Below are 21,226 nucleotides of genomic sequence, written 5' to 3'. Positions count from 1 at the left end.
ATTGGCATTTTTAACCATTTCCTGGTGCCCTAACAATTTACTGAGTAATCAAGAAAATTGATTTTTATAAAAGTGTATCTTTTAGGTTTTCATGATGTATTAAATCTGCCTCTTTGCCTCCAGTTAAACAACAAGTTATTATTATTCACCGTGACAAAACATATGCAACAGTTTGTGGAAGCTGCTCTTTATTTGTAAAAGAAAGAAAAGACTTCAGTCATTGTCTGCTACACGTTCTAATTACATAAAGAAAAATATCTGCGGAGACAAACGCAGAGAGTATCCTGAATCAAACTTAGGTAGAGTCAAATTTGATTGAATTGCTTTCATATTTCATACATCTTTCACTTTTGCACTCAAAGAACAGTCAGTTTTTATATACACAGAGCGCCGATCAACAGCGCTCCTCCACTCCAACCCGGTCCTCTGGTTCTTTTATACAATTAAATTTACATCAATTCTGTGACCCATTCTCCCATTAGCGTAGCGACTAGCTAACCAGCAAGCAGACACACTCCATCCTCTCATAAACCCCCCCCTCCCCTCCCCCAACTCCCACTGAGGAACTGTAGTGTGGAAAGATGTGTGCAACATGAAGACAACTCTTTCACATTCAGAGTAACGGCAGCCTTGAATACGGTCAGTGAGTCAATGGCATGCCAAGCTTAAAGCAAATGGAGCCCACCACCCAGTGCGACGATTCAGATTCGTGGATGAAGTGTTTCTCAACAAGACAGGAAACTGATCCATTGCAAAAAACCCTAGGCACAGAATCGACTATATACTGTTTACTGACTCATACTCTAACCCCTGCACTTGAAGTACAATGGAGATTGTGAAATCTTTCATCTAGTAAAAAAATTTCTTAACACAAAACTCAGAATATTTAGTGCTCTATCATTCCGCTTAATAGGTGTAATTTATATAACAGCTATTTTTAACTCTACCTCTCAATGATAGTCAGAGATCCTTGTTTAATGCTGAAGCACTCCCACAGGTGTTCAATGTACTGTAGATTTTACATTATTATTTTCCCCAATCTTAAACCAATAATCATAAATAAATACAAACAACACACAAGGAATGTCTACTGTAAACACGGTAAAAAAGACAAAAACTAAACAGGTGTAAACGTCATTAGCATCACTACTTAGTGACAGTTAAATAACTGTAGGGAATGGATGACTGATGATCGGATCAAGAAAGGGAAGGACTGCTCTCCTTTTTCTTCCACCGCCTCACTGCTGAACATCAAGCCTTTACATCCAACCACAGTATTTTCCAAATACATAACATCAAAGTTTCTCAGCACCCAAAACTATCTTTACAGATTACACTGTAAAATGGATAAGGAATCCTCTTAAGGGGGTTAGACAGCAGCATCACTCGACGTCTCGGACAAGTTACAGAATAATGGGTGTGAGCTATCGCCAAACGTCATTTGGACATGGTTACCATGGTTTCTGACAGTCGTTGTACCATTGTGTTCTTGACATGTCTGTATTTGGGGGTGTGTGAATGTTTCTCTGAAGAGTTAGACTGCAACGAGGACAAAGCTTTGCTGCTAAGTGCTTCATCTTCCGAGAGACACTTTTCTTCAAATTACATGAACTGCATCTGCAAGAAGGGCAACACACAATGTTAGCGAAAGGATAAAATGTGAATGGAAGTAATTGTCAAGTAAACCGACCGTTCACTAAAACCCTCCTCAGAACAGCACTGTCCATGTAGAGCTTATAGATGTGACATACATGATACATATTTTTTTTTTTTTGGCTCAGTGAGACTTTGACTTTCTGAGGATATCATTATCTCTGATGTCAATTCCAAATAGTCCATAATTAATAAGTCCAAAAAGGCGTTCCTTATAACTTCAGAAGTTGCCTGAGAATCATCACGTTTACTAGTTTTCTTCAGTATTAAAGTTCAATCACTGATAATTCACTGATAATTGTCACTACACCCAATGGTACATAGCAAACAGGAACTGTTAATAGTTAATAATAATATTAAAAGTAAAACATGAAAATATTAACAAGTATAAGCTAAGCAGCCAAACAGGATCACGTTAGAATGAAATATGATTTTACATTTTCATTCTTACAAGAAGAAAGACGTTTTTAAAAAAAATGTATTTCCATGACTTGTACATAAATCAATTGGTCAGGATGGAGACTTTGTGTTTGTCGGCCTTAGCCTCAGTCTCTCAGCATACTTAAAACAGCTTAATGAGCTGAAAACATTAAATAAATTCAGGGAAGTAACATTAGCTTAATTAACTATATGTAATAAAATCATTTCAGCCGGTAGTTAACACAGTAACTTAGGGAGCCAGAGCTTAGCGAACGGTCAATTAGTTAAATTCAGCAATGGCCACAACGTTCAGAGAAAAACAGGTTTGAGCAATATGTGATGACAGTGGAAGAACAAAGGGTCAGAATGAGTCTGGCTATGTGTTAAAGATGTGGTCAACCCATCAAATCCAGCAAGAAATCCAAGCAACAAAGGCCAAGATTAAACAGAATAAATAAGAAAGATACATGTAGCACATAATCAGATGAATAACACATCAAGTATGCAAAGATAAAAAGAAACAAAAGGGCATTAGCACTGGGCATGCAACGCATGCAGGTGCATCCGCAAGCAAAGACCATGCTGTACCTAAAGAGATGCTCTACAAGAAATCCTTGAGAGAGAGGTGTGCAAACGGGTCCTGTCCAGGGGCTCGGAGAGGACTCTGGCTGGAAGGACTAGAGGCTGCGGAGGGCTATTTCAGGAAGAAATACAGGAAGTAGGAGGACCAGAGGAGAAGTCAGAGAGTCAGTACAGAGACTGTAGGAGGGATGAAATTAGTTTGGAGAAGCTGTGATGTATGAAAGAAGGGTTAATAAAAAGTAGATGTTGGGGAAAAACAGGGAGTCAGAATGATGGAGATGATTCACAGTTTTGTCCCTTTCAGCTCAACAGAGTGAAGGGTCCATTGTTAAAACTGTCATCATCTTCAGCAGTGTTCACACTGACAACAAGGCTTACACAGTGACTAACTATGGTACACGTCACAGCACAAGGGATACACCTATTTACTCAACCTGATAACTGTGCAAATATATACTGACTTCATTGTGCATCAGCTCGGTGCAGTAGTCAGACTGCCGCGCACCCACCTGAGCACTAGACACAGAGCCAAAGGGGTTGGGTGGCCTCATCACAGGCTGGGTGTACATCATAGTTGGCGGATTCATCATCCCCATGGAGCCCATTTGTGGAGGCTGCAACGTGTTGCAGAGAGATCAGAGAAGTTGCTTCAGTTATACAGTAGTTCAGTCGTTTGCTTTACAGATTTACTATTGACAAAGCAATTTCACCTTCAGGTTCATTTTGTACTTGTTCTGGAGCTTTCAATTATATCACATGATCTTCATCAGTTTACCCAGTTGTGGAGGAATTTCTTCATTTTGCTTCCACGTTGGCATTTCATGACAATTGTGCAAACTCCATCTACTGATGAGGCTAATGTGTTGTGATGAAAAGCTCCAGAACTGCTATTAAATTGACCTTGAGGGGAGATTGTACTCGACTAGACTACTGTTTCCACGGTCAATTAATTCATTTTGAAGCTTAAAAGCACTACTATATGTGTAGTATTTAGCATCTTAAAATATTTTTTGTATGACCACTGGGGGGAACCAAACTCAAGTGGCTTTTGTTCAACTAAAATTAGTCATTTGTAACTATTCTAACCATGGGTGGATCAGCAAAACAACAGTGGTACATAATCACTTCAGTTTCTGTTACTGGAAATGAAAAAAGTTTTTTATTTTAATTTCAAAAGAAAAAATAATAAAAGACAGCCTTGTGCCTGCCACTACTATGAAATATTTATAAGCTGAGCATGCTCGAAATAACAACTATTGAAAATCCTCCAGTGTTCATTTTATTTATGAAACCTGAGAGAATATTCATAATGGCAAAACAACAGCTCACTTGACCTAGTTTAACTACATTTCATTAATTCTCTAAATGATAAGGAGCATGTAAAAAACAAAAGGCATTTACTTAACATGAACCATGGCCGCCATTAATTAATTACCAGGGGGCCCTGGGGCAAAAATTTGCTGGGGCCCCTACAGACCCCACACACCAGATTAAGTTAGGAACATGCACCATATGAGCGCCATATGAGCCAAATTCAAATCAGCATGAAAGATCATTCTTGACCTTGAGAATATAGTTTGACAAAACAAATCCCAATTCTTATTAGCCTCCTCTTATGCTTTCAACTACATGATACTGGTCTTCATCAGAGAACTGAGTTACAAAATGATGTGAAAACATAACAGCTACTAAGTTCACATTTCAACATTTCCATCTCCATGACAACTGTCTGCTGATGAAGACTGTGCAATAATGGTTGAAAGCTCAGGAAAAGGTAATTCAACCAAATATGAACTATTTGAAAATAATTAAATGTAATGTAATGAAATATCTGATTAATTTTTGACTTCAGAACAAAGGAGGAGTGAACAGAAGCTTAAATGCTACTAAAGCTGCACACTCTGTGTATTTGCTGTAATACTGACCATTCCATATCCCATCATGCCTGTGGGTGTGGTGGCAGGGAAGGCCATGATTGACGGCGGCTAAGGAGACACACAAACAGGCCAGTGAGAATTTATAACACGAATGACCTGATAACAGCTGTGTGTATAACAAATGTGTAGAAAAGAGCATCACATTACAACAACCACAGTCATTTGGCAGTAAAATAAGACGAGGATGAAGCAGAAACAGGTTGTCGTGAGCACTACACTGAAAGGTCTGTGTGTATCACCATGGAGACGGGGTTCCAGGTCGTGGTTGGCGCCGCCTTGGGCTGCCAGTTGGTGCCACCGGTCATTCTCTTCTCCCCCGGCTGGCTCCAGTGGATGTCACTGTAGATTAAGACAGTGGATGTTAGCACCAGCTTGTATGTGCCCTGAAAGCACAGAGCTGCTGCTGTTTCTGTAACAACTGAGCGACGATCCACCACTTACTTTTTCATTGTGCCGTTTCCAATGCCAAGGTCTATAAAGGAAATTCAAATAGGAGGAGTTGGATGTCGTTTTGTGCCTTTGTAAACACTTGCTTTAATTAGTGCAGCTTAAAGCAAAGCAGCATACTCACTGCCGACAAGGTTAGCCAGGGAGGAGTCAAGGTCATCTGACACCAGCTTCTCTGGCTGCTGACTGGACGGCTGGTTGGAGCCGGCAAGAGTCGGTTTCAGGATGCCCCCAGTAATATCTGACAAGACAAACAGAGCCACTATGATTCGTCGGCTGACTCAAACTATTTTCATAACTGAATAACATATCTAAGGATTCGCTGATGGACTGTTGGTTTGACAGAACATATATAATATATAAAAATATATAATAATATATATTCATAATAATATAAAACACGATCAGCTGGCCATGTAATAAAGTACATATTGGGGAAAACGAGTGCTCACCATGATGACTCACTAGGAGGACAGGATGACTGAGCACAGGAGCTTCCTCAAAAGAGGAGACATAAAACACCCAGTAGCCAGACGCTTTTAGAGGCCCAACATTCACTGATGGATTTTTCTTTTATTGGAATTGATCAGGTCAGTTTAGACCCAGTGGGGGTGACATTTACCTTTTTAGGAAGCCAAAAGAGGCATTCTAGATTTACAATCTGAATGACTGAATATTTTAGCTTCAGAGAGTTTTTAAAGTCATTTTTACAATCACATAATAAAGTTTTTTTTAGTGTTTAACTGGTTTAACTATCTTTTAACTGTATTAGCAGTTTAAAATACTCAATGTTTTATATTACATTCTTCGGTATTATATTATTTTTGTGATGGCAGTTTGACAGTGACAAAAAACAAAACAAACAAAAAAAAAATATATATATATATTTATAATTTTATTTTTTTTTAATTTTATTTTGAAACTTCTGGGCTGAAGGCTGGCCATTCTGCGTGTCTAGCTCTCATTGGATAACTGATAAAGAAATTCTTGCAGAGTGTATGTAAGCTGTGTTTTTTACACATTGTGTGAAAATCCCTATTGAACCGGTGAAAAAAACTGGTGAAATAAAGACATTTCTTCCAGGTAAACCAGCAGTGTTGCCAAATTACATTGAACACACTGCCTTGGGCAGTGTGAAATTATGACGTGCATATTTTACAATTTTATAAACAAAACAATGAATAAATAAATCCATAAAGTACTTGGCAGATAAATCCATAATGAAAGTAATCATTAGCTGCAGCCCTACAAAACAGCTAAACCTTTTATAAGTCACTAACATCAGAAAGAATTCTCTTAGTGGGGTGAGAAAATTTAACTGCTATGCAGCAACAAAAAAAAAAAATTAAAAGCTTTTTTTGATTTAATCTCTAAAGTAAATTTTTCAAGATTTTTTTCTGGTTTCTCATTTTCTCTCAGTGTTGGTCAAAGACAAGAACATAGTGGTATTCTGTACTTTTGGGCTGCTTGCAGATACTAACAGAGTGTAGTAAAAATAGCGCAGAGAAGAAAACCGCCAGTTCTTGCACCGGTGACTTACAAGATTGGGTCGAGTCGTAGCAAGTGTTTCAGCTGTATCTGATGTCAGGACCAGACACAGCTCTCTGAAACAAATTACTGCTATCATGATTTCCCTGGTATTGCTTCAGTCAACCATAGCTAGAGGTGATCCATCAAAAGCTGGTGAAAAACGCAGTGAACCATCCTACAAAAGGCCTTTAGATACTGTTGCCTCCTTGTCTTTAAACCTTTCACGTTTGTCTTGTTTTCTACACGACTCCTTTTTTCAGCTGAGTGACTTATATTTGATTTTCTTTCGTGCCGAACACAGAGGTCAGCTTCATGCAAGAACAACCTTTAATTCATCATCTGCACATTACAATAAGGCTTGCTAAAATAAATAAATAAATAAATAAATAAATAAACACAGAAACTTATTGCACAGGTATGGCATGTTTGCTTATGTGTGAATGTGAAATCCTCACCATCAGAACTGACGCTGTTGCTGCCTGTGGCTTTGGCTCCAAAAACTGACTCAAAGTCCACTTGGAGTCCCCCTGCTGACTGTTGCGGAGGGCCCTGTGGTGTTGAGTATCCTTCATCAGAGGTAAGAAAGATGACAGATGCAGTTACAGAGTTGCATAATATGAAATTACTGAAAACTAGCCACTGCTTGGACTTTTGGTTTCTGCAGTGGCCTGTGTAAGTACAGTGTCCATATATCAATCACTGGATACTTCTGCCGAATACCACAGGCTTCTCTACAGAATAGAAAACTAGCATTGATCTACTGCTGTATGTTCTTCAGTACTCTACCTCTGAATAGACCTGCTACAGTAGAGGGCTCAGAGGGGAAGGGAGCCTGGTGTGGGAGGTGCTGGGCAATGGACACTGGACCACAGAAGGAGTCTGACACGCCACAGGAAGCAAGAAGAGGACGACAAAGAAGAGAAAGAAAAAGAGCAAAAGGAGAAGACATTTCAAGACCAGGCCAGAGAGACAGGTGGGAAATGACAGCAATACAGGCAGGAAGAAGACAGCCAACAACAACAACAACAACAAAACTCTTGTAGTTGTGTAATACTAAGTGTTTGAAACAATTTAAGAGTTGTAGAAGGATAAAACAGTGCAGAGCATCATAGCAACCCTGAGGCAGTGACTGAAGGAATTAGTTTGACATTTTGGGGAATATGCTTTTTTGCTTACTTTCCAATTGATACCAATCTCCTTTCTGTACAGTAAACAGGAAGCTAGCTAAAGGAGGCATTAAGACCAAAAACAGCCCTGCGTTAAAACAATGTTGCTTCAAGTAGAGCCAGGTACAACGTTTATGCTGGAGCTGTCCTGGTTGAGGCTTTTGCATTGTAACCCCAAATAAATAAGGGTCACACTGGTCGCATGAAAAAAATGGCAACAGGTAACAGCGGTAAGCAGATAGTCTGGCTCTGTCAAATATGAAAGAAAAATATACCTACAAGCACTTCTGAAAAAAAAAAAAAAAAAATCACTAAAAGCTGCCTTTCCAGAAAAAGTTCCAGGAACTTTTCCTGGGGTAAAAGTTCCTCTACTGCATTGACACTTGCATTTTCCACAGCGAGGCCAAAGCCCTGGGAAAATTAAACCAATTAATCCACTGAGGTGTCAAAAGCGCGACAATCACCTTTCATGTGATTTGTACAAAAGAGGACAACAAAGCCTCAACTTTGCTGTTGTCCATCGGTTGCAAAATCCCTTGGGCAGTTCCAGCCCGATTATGGTCGGCCACAAAATACTACTGCCCGGTGTATGACAATACTACAGAAAATGCTAGCATACTAATTACACTGGTGCTGGTTGCTGGGTAATGGTACCGAATGGTACAGAATTGGCAAGGTGCTGTTAGGCAGTTTTTTCTTTACCTCTGGACAGAACCAAAGGTTTCCAGTCTTTATGCTAAGCTAAGCTAGCCGGCTTCTGGCTGCAGCTTCATATTTACTATACAGACACTGGAGTGGCGTCAATCTTCTCATCCAACTCTTGGCAGGAAGGCCAATGCGCACATTTCCTAAAATGTCAAACCTTTCCTTTAATATGAGTTTATGTCCACATCGCTATCATAAATATCAAAAAAATGGGGCCCTGGGGGTATTTCACAGGATCCTATGTTTGCCAGGGCTCAGGAAACATAGGCTGAGATGGTGAGCCATCATAGTACCTGAGATGGAGTGTTCTATCCGCACTGTGCGTTTGTAATTGGTTGAAACGGATGAGTTTGTGTCAATAAAGGGATTGTAACGATCTGGAGAATCAAAAATAGTGTTGGTAAAAGAAAAACAGGTTTATACTTAAAGCTCTACGGCATGTTTGAATTACAATACAACACCAAACTGTTCATTAAAAGAGACGACGAAAGGTAACTGTAAAGCAACATGGGCGTATGGCCGCTACGGTGGGACATGGAGGGTCCTAGTTTAATACAGAAGAGGGGATAAGGTTTGCTTTCACTATAAAAAAAAACAAAAAAAAACATAATTTGAGCTTGGTATGAACTGCAATGGTGTGCATTTTACAGAGAGACATAACAAAGATAATTTAGACATCTGCACAGACAGATAATCAACACTGAAACTACAGCAGCACAGAAACATGCAAACTAATCATGCGTATACGCGACTACAGAGAAATGAAGAAGAGCAACAGGACTTTTGAGGAGAAACAAAATGAGTCATTACCACCAAACATTTCATGACCAGGTGTCCTAGAGGGAAAGCTAACACCGTCTGAAGACACGACAGGTAAGTGAGTGGCATCGACAACGAGTTTTGAGAGGAAAGGGTTGAGGTTTGGCATGGAATCATCTCCAGCTTCAGCAGAGGTGAAAGGATCTAGGCAGGCAGAGGAAAGAGAGACAGAACAGAAGAAGACAGAAGAGAGTGGAGAGGAAGAGGTGGGCATCAGAGTCAGACAACAACAAGAGAAGGAGAGCATGCAGAACAGGTCTCCCAAGTCCAGAAAACACAGAAGTTGGGTTGGAGGTGTCGAAGAGGCAGGTCCTTACCTGCCCACGCTGTTGCCACTGGAAGCCCTGTTGAGCCCGATTGCATGGAGGGCTGGAAAGTTGACTGCAGGTCAAAAAGGTCACTCTCCATCTTCACCGCACTGCAGGGAGGGAAACCAACAGACAGATAAGTTTTCACCACTTTACAAGCACCCCCTTTCTGTGCACACGCCCGAAAACCCTTTGTGAAAGAGTGAAATACACTTTGTATTGATATATTCTTTGTGTTTTACAGGCACTCTTATTACAAAAGAACGTTTCACAGCTTATTTTTTTTAACTTAAAATGTGGTGTCATAATGTCAGCTATGATTAGTGAAATGAATATCTTTGGGTTTCTCAGTAGAACAAACAGTTTGTTTGTACTGAAATAATAACAGGTATTATATATCACTTTTTTCAATTAAGCAAGGAAATAATTGGCAAATTAAAAGATTATGAAAATAACTACGACAACTAAAGCAACTTAAATGGAAATAAATGTGTAAAACTGGATTTTAGGGGAGTAAAGAAACAGTCAAACAAACGACGATATTAAAAAAAGGAAACGCCTTATAGGAGCATTCTTCAACGGTCTTTTCTGTGTTTTTTTTAAACTAAACAAGTGATATACAGTAAATCCAGGCAGTACCCATTCGAGCAGCTGGGTGTGGAGAAGAGGTCGATGGCTGGTGCTGTGCTGATCGTGCCTCCGGTGGTGGAGATAGGTGATGTATCAGTGGTAGCGAAGGAGGGCCTCTTGGAGAGCTCCTTAAGCCTCTGTTCCTGGATAATTCAGGAGTTCCAGCTCAAATATACACGCAACAAAGAAACTGCAGACATGTTTATTCAATGTATATATAGTGTAAAGTTTTTTTGTTTTTTTTCCCAAATAGAATTATGAACCTTCAGAGCTTTGAGTCGGGCCTGTTCCTCTTCGAGAGCTGCCTGCTTCTCCCGCTCATCCACTTTAGTGAAAGACATCCCCGTGCTGGCCAGCGATGAGACTGCATTTGACAGAGTGCTGGCCCTGGAGGGAAAAACACAAATTCACACTAGATGCAGCTTTTGCTGATCTAATAACGCTTCATAATCTTGCAGCAATATGGACGGAAATAAAAGCAGACTCTGAGACTGAAAGGAAAAGATGAGAGTGATGGGAGGATTATTGTACCTGCTGGCTGCAGTGGAGTCTTTGACCTTCTTGCCCTCTAAAGAGGCCAAGTGCTGCTCCAGAGCTTCGAGAAGGCTACTGGGAGCCTGCCGTGATAGAAAACACAGAGTCAGCAAGTTCCTGAGTCACAGGGAGTGTAGTCTATATGGACATCAAGACCATAATGGACAGTGGTGGGCAACCAAGATAGAGCAGAAAACACTACACACCATGAGATACACCACACCATTCAATCTAGGGAGTATGTAGACAGCCAATTTACACCTTTGATCGGGAGGTTTAATTTTGCTCCACAAAAGGTGAACTACAAGCTTTGGGCTATTAGTTACCCACCACTGATCGATGACTGCATTCCAGCCCAAAAGCTACTTTGGATGAGAGTAACATCTGTGTGGGATGACGTACTGCACCACGGCACTTTCAACAACCCGGGCGTTGTTGAATTGGTCGTGTCTAAGCACAACGGGGAAGCCATTTTTACAGTAAGATGAGCTACACTGGATTTACACCTCAATAATGAGACCAAAGTGAACAGTATTTTACCACAGCGAGAGTTTTTTCCTTCAACTGTTTTTCACCACGATGTAGGAGACAGAGTCAGAGCAGAGGCATGCAAAAAGACAACACTGAGGCAAGTCACGGACATAGAAGAGTGAAATGATAGTACTTACACAAACTGTGAACTAAAGTGGAAAGATAAGGGGAAAATACAGAATATAAAGGTGGTGACAGTCAGAGGGGAACGCAATTTAGATCGGGGGTTAAAAACATCGATGTAAAATCGGTCCCCACAGCACAACAGCATGTGCAGCTTCTTTTAAATTAGGACACATGTAACTGTCACTGTGCACATTTACTCAGGGGCTTGCCATTGTAAAACTTAGTGTGGACTTTACACCTTTATTTACTGTAAAAAGAAGGAGAAGAAGAAGAAGAAGAAGAAGAAGAAGAAGAAGAAGAAGGTAAGGATAAGAAGAGGAAGAAGAAGAAACAAAACAGGAGAAGAAGAGACCACCTCCTCTGGCGAACATGCGCTCGAGAAGGAAATCATGCAATGCGTCTTGTTTTAAAGAACATCTGTGTTGGATGTACTATACTGTCGTTGGACAAAGACAACACTGATGGAAAAAAGAGCAGTTAGAGTTGGAAGTAAGAGAAAGAAAGCAAGGAAAGACTTCCTATTGAGAGCAGAAATCCTGTGTTTTCAGATGGCTCTGCTTACCTGTGAAAGGTCTGGAATGTCGCCTCGATCGATTCCCACCTGCTGTAAGACAGAAACCCCAGGAAACCCAGTTAAACCCAGCACACAGTTCACTCACTCACAGTGGCATATGTGGAAAAAGAAAGACAAATATTTAGTGTAAGTTACCTCTGCTACTTTGAGGAACTCTGATATCCGAGTCATTCGGGTGAGAAACTTCTTGTAAATGTCCAAACCTTCTTTACACTGAGTCTTCTTCATGTCAAAGTATTTCTCTGTTTGGTGTCAAATATAAAAAGATTTCATTTCCAATGGAAAACCACAAAATATTGGGACAAAATTAACCAAGGACACAGAGAAGGTAGAAACTGAAAGTGATCCTTGAAGGTCTTACCAAGCAGGTTGATGATGCCTTCATTGTAAGCAGCAAAAAGCCGGATGGAGTCTTTGAAGAGGAGCATGAAGGCTGCATTGATGACTCCATTAGTCAGCTCGTTGGCATTGACCTGAGGGAAAGCAATCAGCCAAGACATTTATCTCGAAGCTTCTCCAAAGTGATTTGTTGCCATACAAAAAAACACAGCGCTACTATACGTGGACTCAGGTAATGCATCTGACTTTGTTTGCAGCGAACTCGGCACAATCTGCACACGCGAGCTGCAGGAGGCTTCACCTTAAACTCACATTGAAATCGAGAAGAGCGTCCATCTGGTTCTGAATAATGGGGATAGTCTTGAGTAGCTTCTCTGTATTCATGGTCCTCATTACGCCGTCCACTCTTTGTGGACACATGGGGAGTTGAAGCAGGGGAGGGCACAGAGGAGGGAGGGAAGACGGGAAAGCAAACAGTGAAGCTCTTAACACATGATAACAAAGTCATTCTTGGTTTACACTGATTGTAGGGCTGCAACTAACAATTATTTTCATTACCGATTCATCTGCCAATTATTCTCCTGATTAATTGTCTTCTTTGTAAAATTGGGAAAAATAAGCCTTCATAATTTCCCACAGCCCAAGGTCAGGTCTTCAAATGTCTTGTTGTGTCCGACCAGCAGTCCAAAGTCCCTAAGATACTGAGTGTCCTATCATGTCTGACAAAGTAAATCATTAAATCCTCACAGGTGTGGAGCTGGAACCAGCAAAGGTTTGGCATTTAAGCATAAAATGGCAAAAATGATTATCTTATCAAAATTTGAAAAAAAGTGTGTATATACATACATACATATGTGTGTGTGTGTGTGTGTGTGTGTGTGTGTGTGTGTGTGTGTGTGTGTGTATATATATATATATATATATAGACAGTAGGGTTTAAAAAATTTTGATAGTCACATAATTGGTTCATTTCTCTATGTGAGGATTTGATGTATTTTCAGTTTTTTGGGACAGTAGTTAAAAATCAAGTTATTTAAAGACTTTATTTTGAGCTCTGGGGAATAGTGATGGCTATTTTCATTAACCTATGCCATTTTTCAGACTAAATTATTCATTTATTAATCATAAGAATTTGAGAAATAACATAAGTCTTTCTTTTTCACATATATAAATATAGAAAATACATATTTACAATTTTAATTTTGTAGAATCCAAACACTGTTTGTCCTTACCCGCGTTTCACTTTAGTGAAGTCAAAGGCAACCTGTCTGTATGAAACAGCTTTCTCATTCAGGTATCGACTATACCTCCTGATAAATGTGGACATGTCATAACCTGGGGAAAAAAATTGATAGTAGGAACTTATGAAAAATCATTTCTTTTTTAAATTGTGTATGAATTCATAAAGGCTTAGAAGTGAATTCAACAACAGCCACAAACCCAACTGTTACCTTGTAACCCACTTTTGTCCAAAAAATTACTGAGGTTGAAAAGTGTATTCCTTGAAGCCAAGTACTGGACAAAACGCTGCAAGAGGGAGAAAAAAAAAAAACACAACGAAAACAAGGTGTTGATTAATAATACATTCGTAATCTGCGGTGAGGTTATTTAACTCTTTTGTAATTTCTGATATGGTTAAACCACTTTGCTGAAGCTTCTCACCTCGTTGCCATAGACCATGAGGTGGTGTGTGGTGATGAGTGACTTAAACACAACCACCCAGCTGGTGTTGGTGGTCCTCTCAAACAGCGAGTCCGCCAGTTGGGGAATGTTGACGTTCATCTCGTTGGTGCAGTGGATCAAATCTGAAACAGGAAGATAAGTTCATGAGACCACGAGGTTCAGCTGATCATCATCAGGCAGTGGATTTGTAATAATCTAAATAATAATATGGTGCTATGTGGTGATGTGTAATTAGCGAAGGCTGCAATACAGGGTCACCAATATTAAACAAGCTGCTTTAAATATCAAAGCTACAAAAACAATGTGTCTGAAGAAAAAATTCGATTGACAGAAAATGAATCAGCAACTATTAAGATAATTGAAAAATGTCCTGCTTCCAAGCCTTCCATCCATCCATCCATTCATCACCTTAGGATCAGGGAAATCATGATGGACATTTTGTACTTTTTTCTGACATTTTATAAACCAAACGGTTAACCCATCAGTCGAGAAAATAACCTGCAAGTTAATCAACAAAGAAAATAATCATTAATGTGGCCCTAAATACAGATGTGATACACTGTAGCTTGAAAGCTGCATCATCATGATATGATTAAATTAACAACACAGCGTTGTCCATTCACGAGTGTCAGACTGTGCTGCTTTCTGATTTACTGACACGGTAAGATGATTTTTCTGATGTATTTTCAATGCCAACAAACATTTTTTAAACTTTTAGTAAATGCTTTTCATCCATAAGGACAGAGTTAGTCATAGATAACCCCATGTACTGCGAATTTATTGTCAAACAGGCCTCATGTTGAGGTGGTGAGCAGACAAACACCTGCTGCTGCCTACTACTAGTGTTTGGAAGAAATACAGTCTCTGATGTGACTCATGCTTCTGTGCAGTTTGTTAACCTGTAAGCAGCGTCAACATATCCACAGATGACTGTTCATTACTATATTTAAGTGGATGCTGAATGAAAAACAGTTTCAAATGCTTTAAAAAAAAAAAAAAAGAAAGAATATCCATCTAAAGAACATCACATTTCTCCAAAAACCAACATACGACATCATAATCAGTTTAGCGGAAAATTTATACCACATATGCCAAAGACTTGCTATTCAAATGCTAGTATTTGTTGTTGTTCTTTGTTTTATACAATTGTAAACTAAATATCTGTTGGACTGTTGGTATTTCAAAAGTATAAAAAAAAAACCAACAAAGAAAAAACCACATTTCTATATCTTATTTAGTCGAAATATTTTGATGGTTCTGGCTATGGATGCCCCCCCCCCCCCCCCCACTTTTCTATATATTTTATTGTCCAAATGTCCAATGGCTACAAAGTAATCAACTAAATAAAACAAAATGAATCGACACATTAATTGATAATGAAAATAATCCTCAATGGAATCCTTACTAGGCCTGTACACTAAATAACTGGAGGTATGACAATGCTATTATTCTATTCAAAATACTCTATAACACTGAGTAAAATGGGGCAACAGGATGTTTAATTAGGATGTTTTCTAGATAAAAACATAATAAATAAAATCACCATCTTACAGAGCCAAAGCAAACAGGGATCTCAGCAGCAGCAGTCGAAACTGAAACTCTTCATTGTAATTCATAATTTGCAGCATAACATCCTTGCAACAGACTGACATAAGGTGCAGAGCATTGAGATGTTAGCCACACATGCTCTGTCCCACTTCCTCTGCTCATATGCTCATCTTACATCCATGTGCTGGTTGAATGATGTTTGTCAAAGAAGCCGAGCCCATCAGTGCTAATGACCCCACCATTCACAGCACTGATCAGACTGACGGGGTAAATTGGGCCTCTCTTTCTGTCCTATATTTGACTTTTTCAAAAGGCAGGGGGACTCTAAGTAGGACAGGATAACCTTCCAGAGAAGCAGCAGCAGCAAGCATGGGTGGCTGAGCTGCCCAGAGAAGACGACGATGGAGAGGACACGATCAGGGAGGAGGAGGAGGAGGATGAGGAGGAGGAGGAGGAGGAATATGGGGGAGGAGGATGAACTGACAGCACTGTCATATTGCTAAATATTCATACTGGGTGACGTTCTTGATTTCTTATTGAATCAAGTCATAAGACACAAATGAATTAATGTAACAGCCATGACAATGGGTTATGTTGCTAAATTATCAATTACAACATTTTTCTTTTTCTTTTTTAGATATTGTTTGACATGATATGAGCCATTGCAGTATTGGATATTGTTGGAAAGCTATGGACTGGCCACTGCCATTAATCCTTGTATATTTCAGCTCTTTCTAACATTGTCATATTTGTTGTTTTAGATTATTTTTGTGTGTGTAAATGACTAAAGTATGAGCACGTCTGTTTTAAAACTCTCTTGCCTGAAATGATCAAATCACAGTGACTTAATTCAACTACTTTAAGAGTATTTGATAATATATTTTCAGTTAAGAATACATTCTGATTTTTTCTGATATCCAAACCAAAGTAATGAACTGTGTTTCATATGATGTAATACATAGATAATACCAAGCTCTTCACACATGTCAAATAAATGTCAAAAACTAAATTTAGAGACAACTGTGAAATACTGTCACTCTGCTTAAAGTTGATCGGCTGATATCGGAACTTTTTAAACGCCCTGATAACGGTATCGGCCCAAAAAAATCAAATATCAGTCGGGCTCTATTTACAACATCGATTTATCACCCAGCAGCAAAAGTGACTGATTATCAAAAACTGTCAAGAGCCAAAAGCTGACATCAGTTTCATAATCTTGTTTGCTTAATTTTTCATAGTTCATTGGACTCAAAAATGTTGCCGAAATTTGCTAATTTTTAGGCCAATTTTTGTATGACTGCTTGTATTCAGACCAACTTTAACACTTAAGGACATGGTTTCATTTATAAAATGTGTTTATGTATTTCTCAAAGTAAGTTAACGAGTTAAGTATTGTTTTGGTATAAAAACTGCCCTGGTATGATATTGGCACTAGTATCAATAAGTAATACACTTAGTCAATTGATCAAACAACAGAATGTTGATTCAGCAACTATTTTGATAATCGATTAGTCATCTATGTAACTTTTCAAGTAAAAATGCCAAACATTCCCTTTTTACAGCTTCTTGGATGCGAGAATGTCGCATTTTTCACCAAATTATTGATCATTTTCATTAATGTGATCCATGTCTCTTATTAGAATTTTTTCTGTGTCCGTGTCCAAAAATATTCACCACAAATATCCACAATCACAGGTGAAGACATTTGATTTCTTGAAACGTTTCTTCCACAAAGTATCATGACGTGTCTGGAGCCTGGAACATTATACACTGATTCAGTATCCATCTTTTTCCTGGATCATTACTGAACTCTAATGATGAGGCAGTGCCTTCATAATACCACTTTCACTATGGCCTTCATGCATTTGCAATTTGCTAGTAAACAGAAAACCTTTTCTAGAACTGCAATGATTAGTCGATCGACAGAGGATTAATTGGTAAACATTTTGATAATTGAATAATTGTTTCAGTCATTTTTTAAAGCACAAAATTCAAATATTTGCCGTTTCCAGCTTTTCAAATGTAATGATTTGATGCTTTTTAGTCATATACAATAATAAAGTGAGTATCTTTGGGTTTCGGACTGTTAGTTGGGCAGAAGCCTTTGAAGACGTCACCTTAGTCTGTGGGCATTTAATAAACTAAATCATTCATTAAAAAAATTATCGGATGATTGATCGATAATGAAAGATCTTTGGCCACTGCCCTGATTCTTTCTATGAAATTGGGGCACCCTCGTTGTCGTTCCCCATCTGCCGCTCTTCATTTCCAGTATTGTCATCTCTCTAATAAAATGCAGATAATCCCCCCAGAAATATACTAAATAATACAAAAATAATTGTTCCTACTGTATCTGAACTGGGACAAGGAGATAATGCTGGGGAAACATTAAGCCCACCAAAAAGAATCCATCTAAACTTATAATACAAACTTGCTGCTGAGTCTTCCTCCTCCTGGCTGTCACTCAAACCGGGAAAAGCCTCCCTTATGTTTCAACATAAAGCAAGAGGACACCATGTGATTATCTATGAGCTTGTAGGCTGTCTGTTCTGTGTGCACTGAGACACCTCAGTCACGTTGGATTCCTGGCTGAATGGTGATGAGCCAACGGGGTGTCACTCTGCCAACTTCCACTCATCTCGCCTCGGGGGAGTCACCAGAGTGGCACAACAGGTGCGAAGCCTGCAACTATAACATCAGGCCAAAAACATTCAACGCAATGAACCAAAATTAACCAGTTAAGAAATCCATATTTTTGCTATAATTCATCTCACAGACCATGTTCACGGGTCCGGAGCCTGAGGACACCGTATCCACCTTTTTCCTGGAATGCTACTGAACTCTTTTGATGATGCAGGGCCTTCATATAAAACCACTTTCATTGCTGCCATCAGGCATCTCCAAGTGCAGATCGATATGTAGAAAATCTACCTCTGCATCTCTGAGTACAGACAGACACTGACTCCTCTGACTATGAGTGCATCAGACATGGATTTAAGCTCTAACGCTTATGTCTGGGTGTAGATGTAGCAGCCTGTTGTCATGCCCTGAGCACTCCTCACCCACTAACTAACTAACTATTTTTTTGCCAATACATTGTGTCCTGAAGCATCATGACCCCACCAGGAGAAACAGCAGCAGGTATCAGATTACTCAATCACTTCACTCCAGTGCAGGAACTGAGCTGAGACAGACACTTGTCCGGCTGCAGGTGCACCACCAAGATGGGAGATGAAATTGGATTGCAAGCATTCCTGTAAATGTTGATTCAGGGCCTGTAAGTGCAGGGGCCCACCTGCTAACACTGGCTTTTAAAGCTTACCTGTCAAATACATATTCCCGACTTGCTGCTACGTGGACTAAACACTGAAGCTGTAAGTCAGTGGGTAAATAAATATGAGAAACAGAAAGACAAGAGAGCGGATTGGACAAAACCAGACAGCTAGACAAGCTAGTTTGGCAGCAACTAAGGGCAAAAAATAAACATTACATTTTATATAAGCATTCATAAAGGCTGCTACAGCTTCAAAACCTTCCTAATTATGTACAGCACTATGTCAACAAGGCCTGTCCTCGATGTTAAAACAATATAATCTCCCTGACATGAACCAGCAGTAGCATATAGCCTATCCTGAGGCTTTGAGGCCTGTAGCTCCACCATCGCCATAACTCAGCCCGTTTAGCGGCATTTCACTGAGAGGGAGCCTGCCGTGATATCACTTGAAAACTCGTGTGCTGTTTAGAGATACTCACAATCCAAATGTTTCTTTTTCGGGCCCATTATTTCGTGAGTGGTGGCCTTGCAAACAGTTTTCGACACGGCGGATCCCGTTACACTGTGCTGGGCTGCAGTTATCCTGTCCGTAATGCTCTGCCCCGACATCTTCGCTCACTCAATGCAACAAAAGACTTTAAAAAATGTGAGCTTCGCCTCGGGTTATCTTCGGATGTGAGCTTCAAAATAAAAAATAAAATAAAACCTCCACCTCCTCCGCAACCTTACCGGAGCCCCCCTTTCTTTCCCACCTTGGTGGAAATAAAAATCAAACCTAGGCTATGGCAGACGCGGACCAGAGGAGGGCGGAATAAAGAGAAGCGGAATCTAACAACAACAATCAAAAAATGTTAATTTGTTTCTTTCTTGTTGCGCCGCTCGCTTCCGTCCAAATGCATTCAGATTTCAGGGATGCAAAGTCCACTCGCTGACTCATCCGACCCGGGTCTCTGTGTCGCTCTCATCCCGATGTGGCACACCGGATCCCTGCGTCTCCTCTCCTGCCTGCCTCCGCCGCTCCTCCAGTCGCCGCCGCCGCTGCTACTGCCGCCGCCGCCGCTCCACCTCCTCTTCCTCTTCCTCTTCCTCCTTCTCCTCCTGCCGCTGCCGCCGCTGCTCGCTGTGAAAGAAAAAGAGCACTGAGGTGGGGAAATGGCGGGCCTCGCTTTGCTTAACTCCGAGGTGTAAAAGGCTCAAAATACAGCTCTGCAGACCCTGAATCAGATAGTACACAGCTGACTTCCTATAAGCCCCGCTGCGGTGCAGGTGTAGCTACACCAACTGACCGCAGTCCAGCTGGGAGGGAGAAAATTCACAAATGCTAAATCACGGGAGGTCTGTGTTGTTTGAGGAGTGGACACTGATAAGAGCACAGGGAAAAGCAGCAACAGGCCACAGGCCTGACAGAGTGAAGAACAAACAAGACTTTTTGGATGCCTTGATTGTCAGTGCCATATTTATTCAGGGGAAACTTGAATTTTTTTTTTGATACTGTGTCTTTCCTAAATGTATACAGTCCAAAAGATAAATGTTGATCTTTGCAGATTATGACATTTTTATAATAAAAAAATAAATACCTATAAACCAGATTTCTGACATGTTTATGGCCTAATTTCCTCAGAGCAAAAGCCTTAAATATTTTGGTGTGACAGTGTTCAAAGGATAAATTCACCCTGACCAAGTCTGGTTTCCCACCCAGGTAAAGTGGGCAACTGCCCCAGGGCCCAAGACCCCCATGGGCAACAAATCCCCCTGGTTTACTGCATGTCTCTTGGCTTTTTGTCATTTGTAGAGGGGGTCCTATATCTATATCGAAATCTACTTTTAAGACCTTAACTAGTTCAGTTTGACAGAACAATGCCAACTCAAGGTCCACATATTGCAAGCTTTTCCCCCAAGCTTTCAACTATTATCTCACAGTCTTCTTCACCAGATGGAGTCTGTTCATTTGTCGTGGAGACGGATCTGTTGAAATGCCAACTCATTGTCTGTCATTATATCATATAATTTTACTTAATAACTCAATTTATCCAGGAAGGGGATATGACACGACTGAAAGCACAATAGAAACCAAGTCAATGGACCAAGAATGAAGATATATTGTTTTTATAGAGTGTATTTTCCTAAATTAATCTGAGCTGTCAATACTGGATTAACCAGTCAGGAGCTTTTTAACTGGAAAGTTCTGGGGTTACAGTAAATTGAGACTTCTTATGGACAGTAGTCTATAATATTTAGAAATATTGGCAGTAACCTTTACCATAATACAGTATCCTTCCAAAATGTAAGTTATTATTCCAGTCAGGCTAATATAACTTCAGACTGAGTATCAACAAGAGATTTTACATGTTTAACGCCTGGTTTCCTTAGAGAAAATGCTTTTGGTATGACAGTGTTCAAAGTACAAATTCACCCTGACA

The 21,226-nt window shown here is 39.9% G+C and overlaps 1 protein-coding gene across 14 annotated transcripts; it reads right to left on the bottom strand.

Moving 5' to 3' along the window:
• Positions 1-163: 163 nt before the first annotated feature.
• On the bottom strand, positions 164-20,388 carry picalmb (phosphatidylinositol binding clathrin assembly protein b). 14 transcript variants are annotated; one of them, XM_056374127.1, is made up of 23 exons: positions 19,286-20,385; positions 13,964-14,106; positions 13,753-13,828; positions 13,534-13,636; positions 12,614-12,707; positions 12,324-12,435; positions 12,098-12,204; positions 11,951-11,992; positions 10,729-10,814; positions 10,461-10,584; positions 10,207-10,340; positions 9,577-9,677; positions 9,251-9,403; positions 8,734-8,817; positions 7,356-7,448; positions 7,025-7,135; positions 5,164-5,280; positions 5,034-5,064; positions 4,832-4,931; positions 4,581-4,640; positions 3,165-3,269; positions 2,662-2,767; positions 164-1,617 (listed from the first exon to the last, which is right to left on the bottom strand). In XM_056374127.1, exons 1-22 carry the CDS (start codon positions 19,413-19,415, stop codon positions 2,675-2,677), a joined length of 2,199 nt encoding a protein of 732 aa, XP_056230102.1. In that variant the 5' UTR covers positions 19,416-20,385; the 3' UTR covers positions 164-1,617; positions 2,662-2,674. The 14 variants fall into 14 exon arrangements, with proteins under 14 accessions (XP_056230102.1, XP_056230104.1, XP_056230107.1 ...); XM_056374129.1 differs by lacking the exon at positions 2,662-2,767 and having other exon boundaries at positions 3,117-3,269; positions 19,286-20,386; XM_056374132.1 differs by lacking the exon at positions 2,662-2,767.
• Positions 20,389-21,226: the final 838 nt, after the last annotated feature.

The sequence above is a fragment of the Seriola aureovittata genome, chromosome 4 (assembly GCF_021018895.1).
Source record: "Seriola aureovittata isolate HTS-2021-v1 ecotype China chromosome 4, ASM2101889v1, whole genome shotgun sequence".
Classification (NCBI taxonomy): Eukaryota; Metazoa; Chordata; class Actinopteri; order Carangiformes; family Carangidae; genus Seriola; species Seriola aureovittata.
The sequence above is the reverse complement of the archived record's forward strand: the minus strand, read 5'-3'. Positions and strand labels throughout refer to the sequence as shown.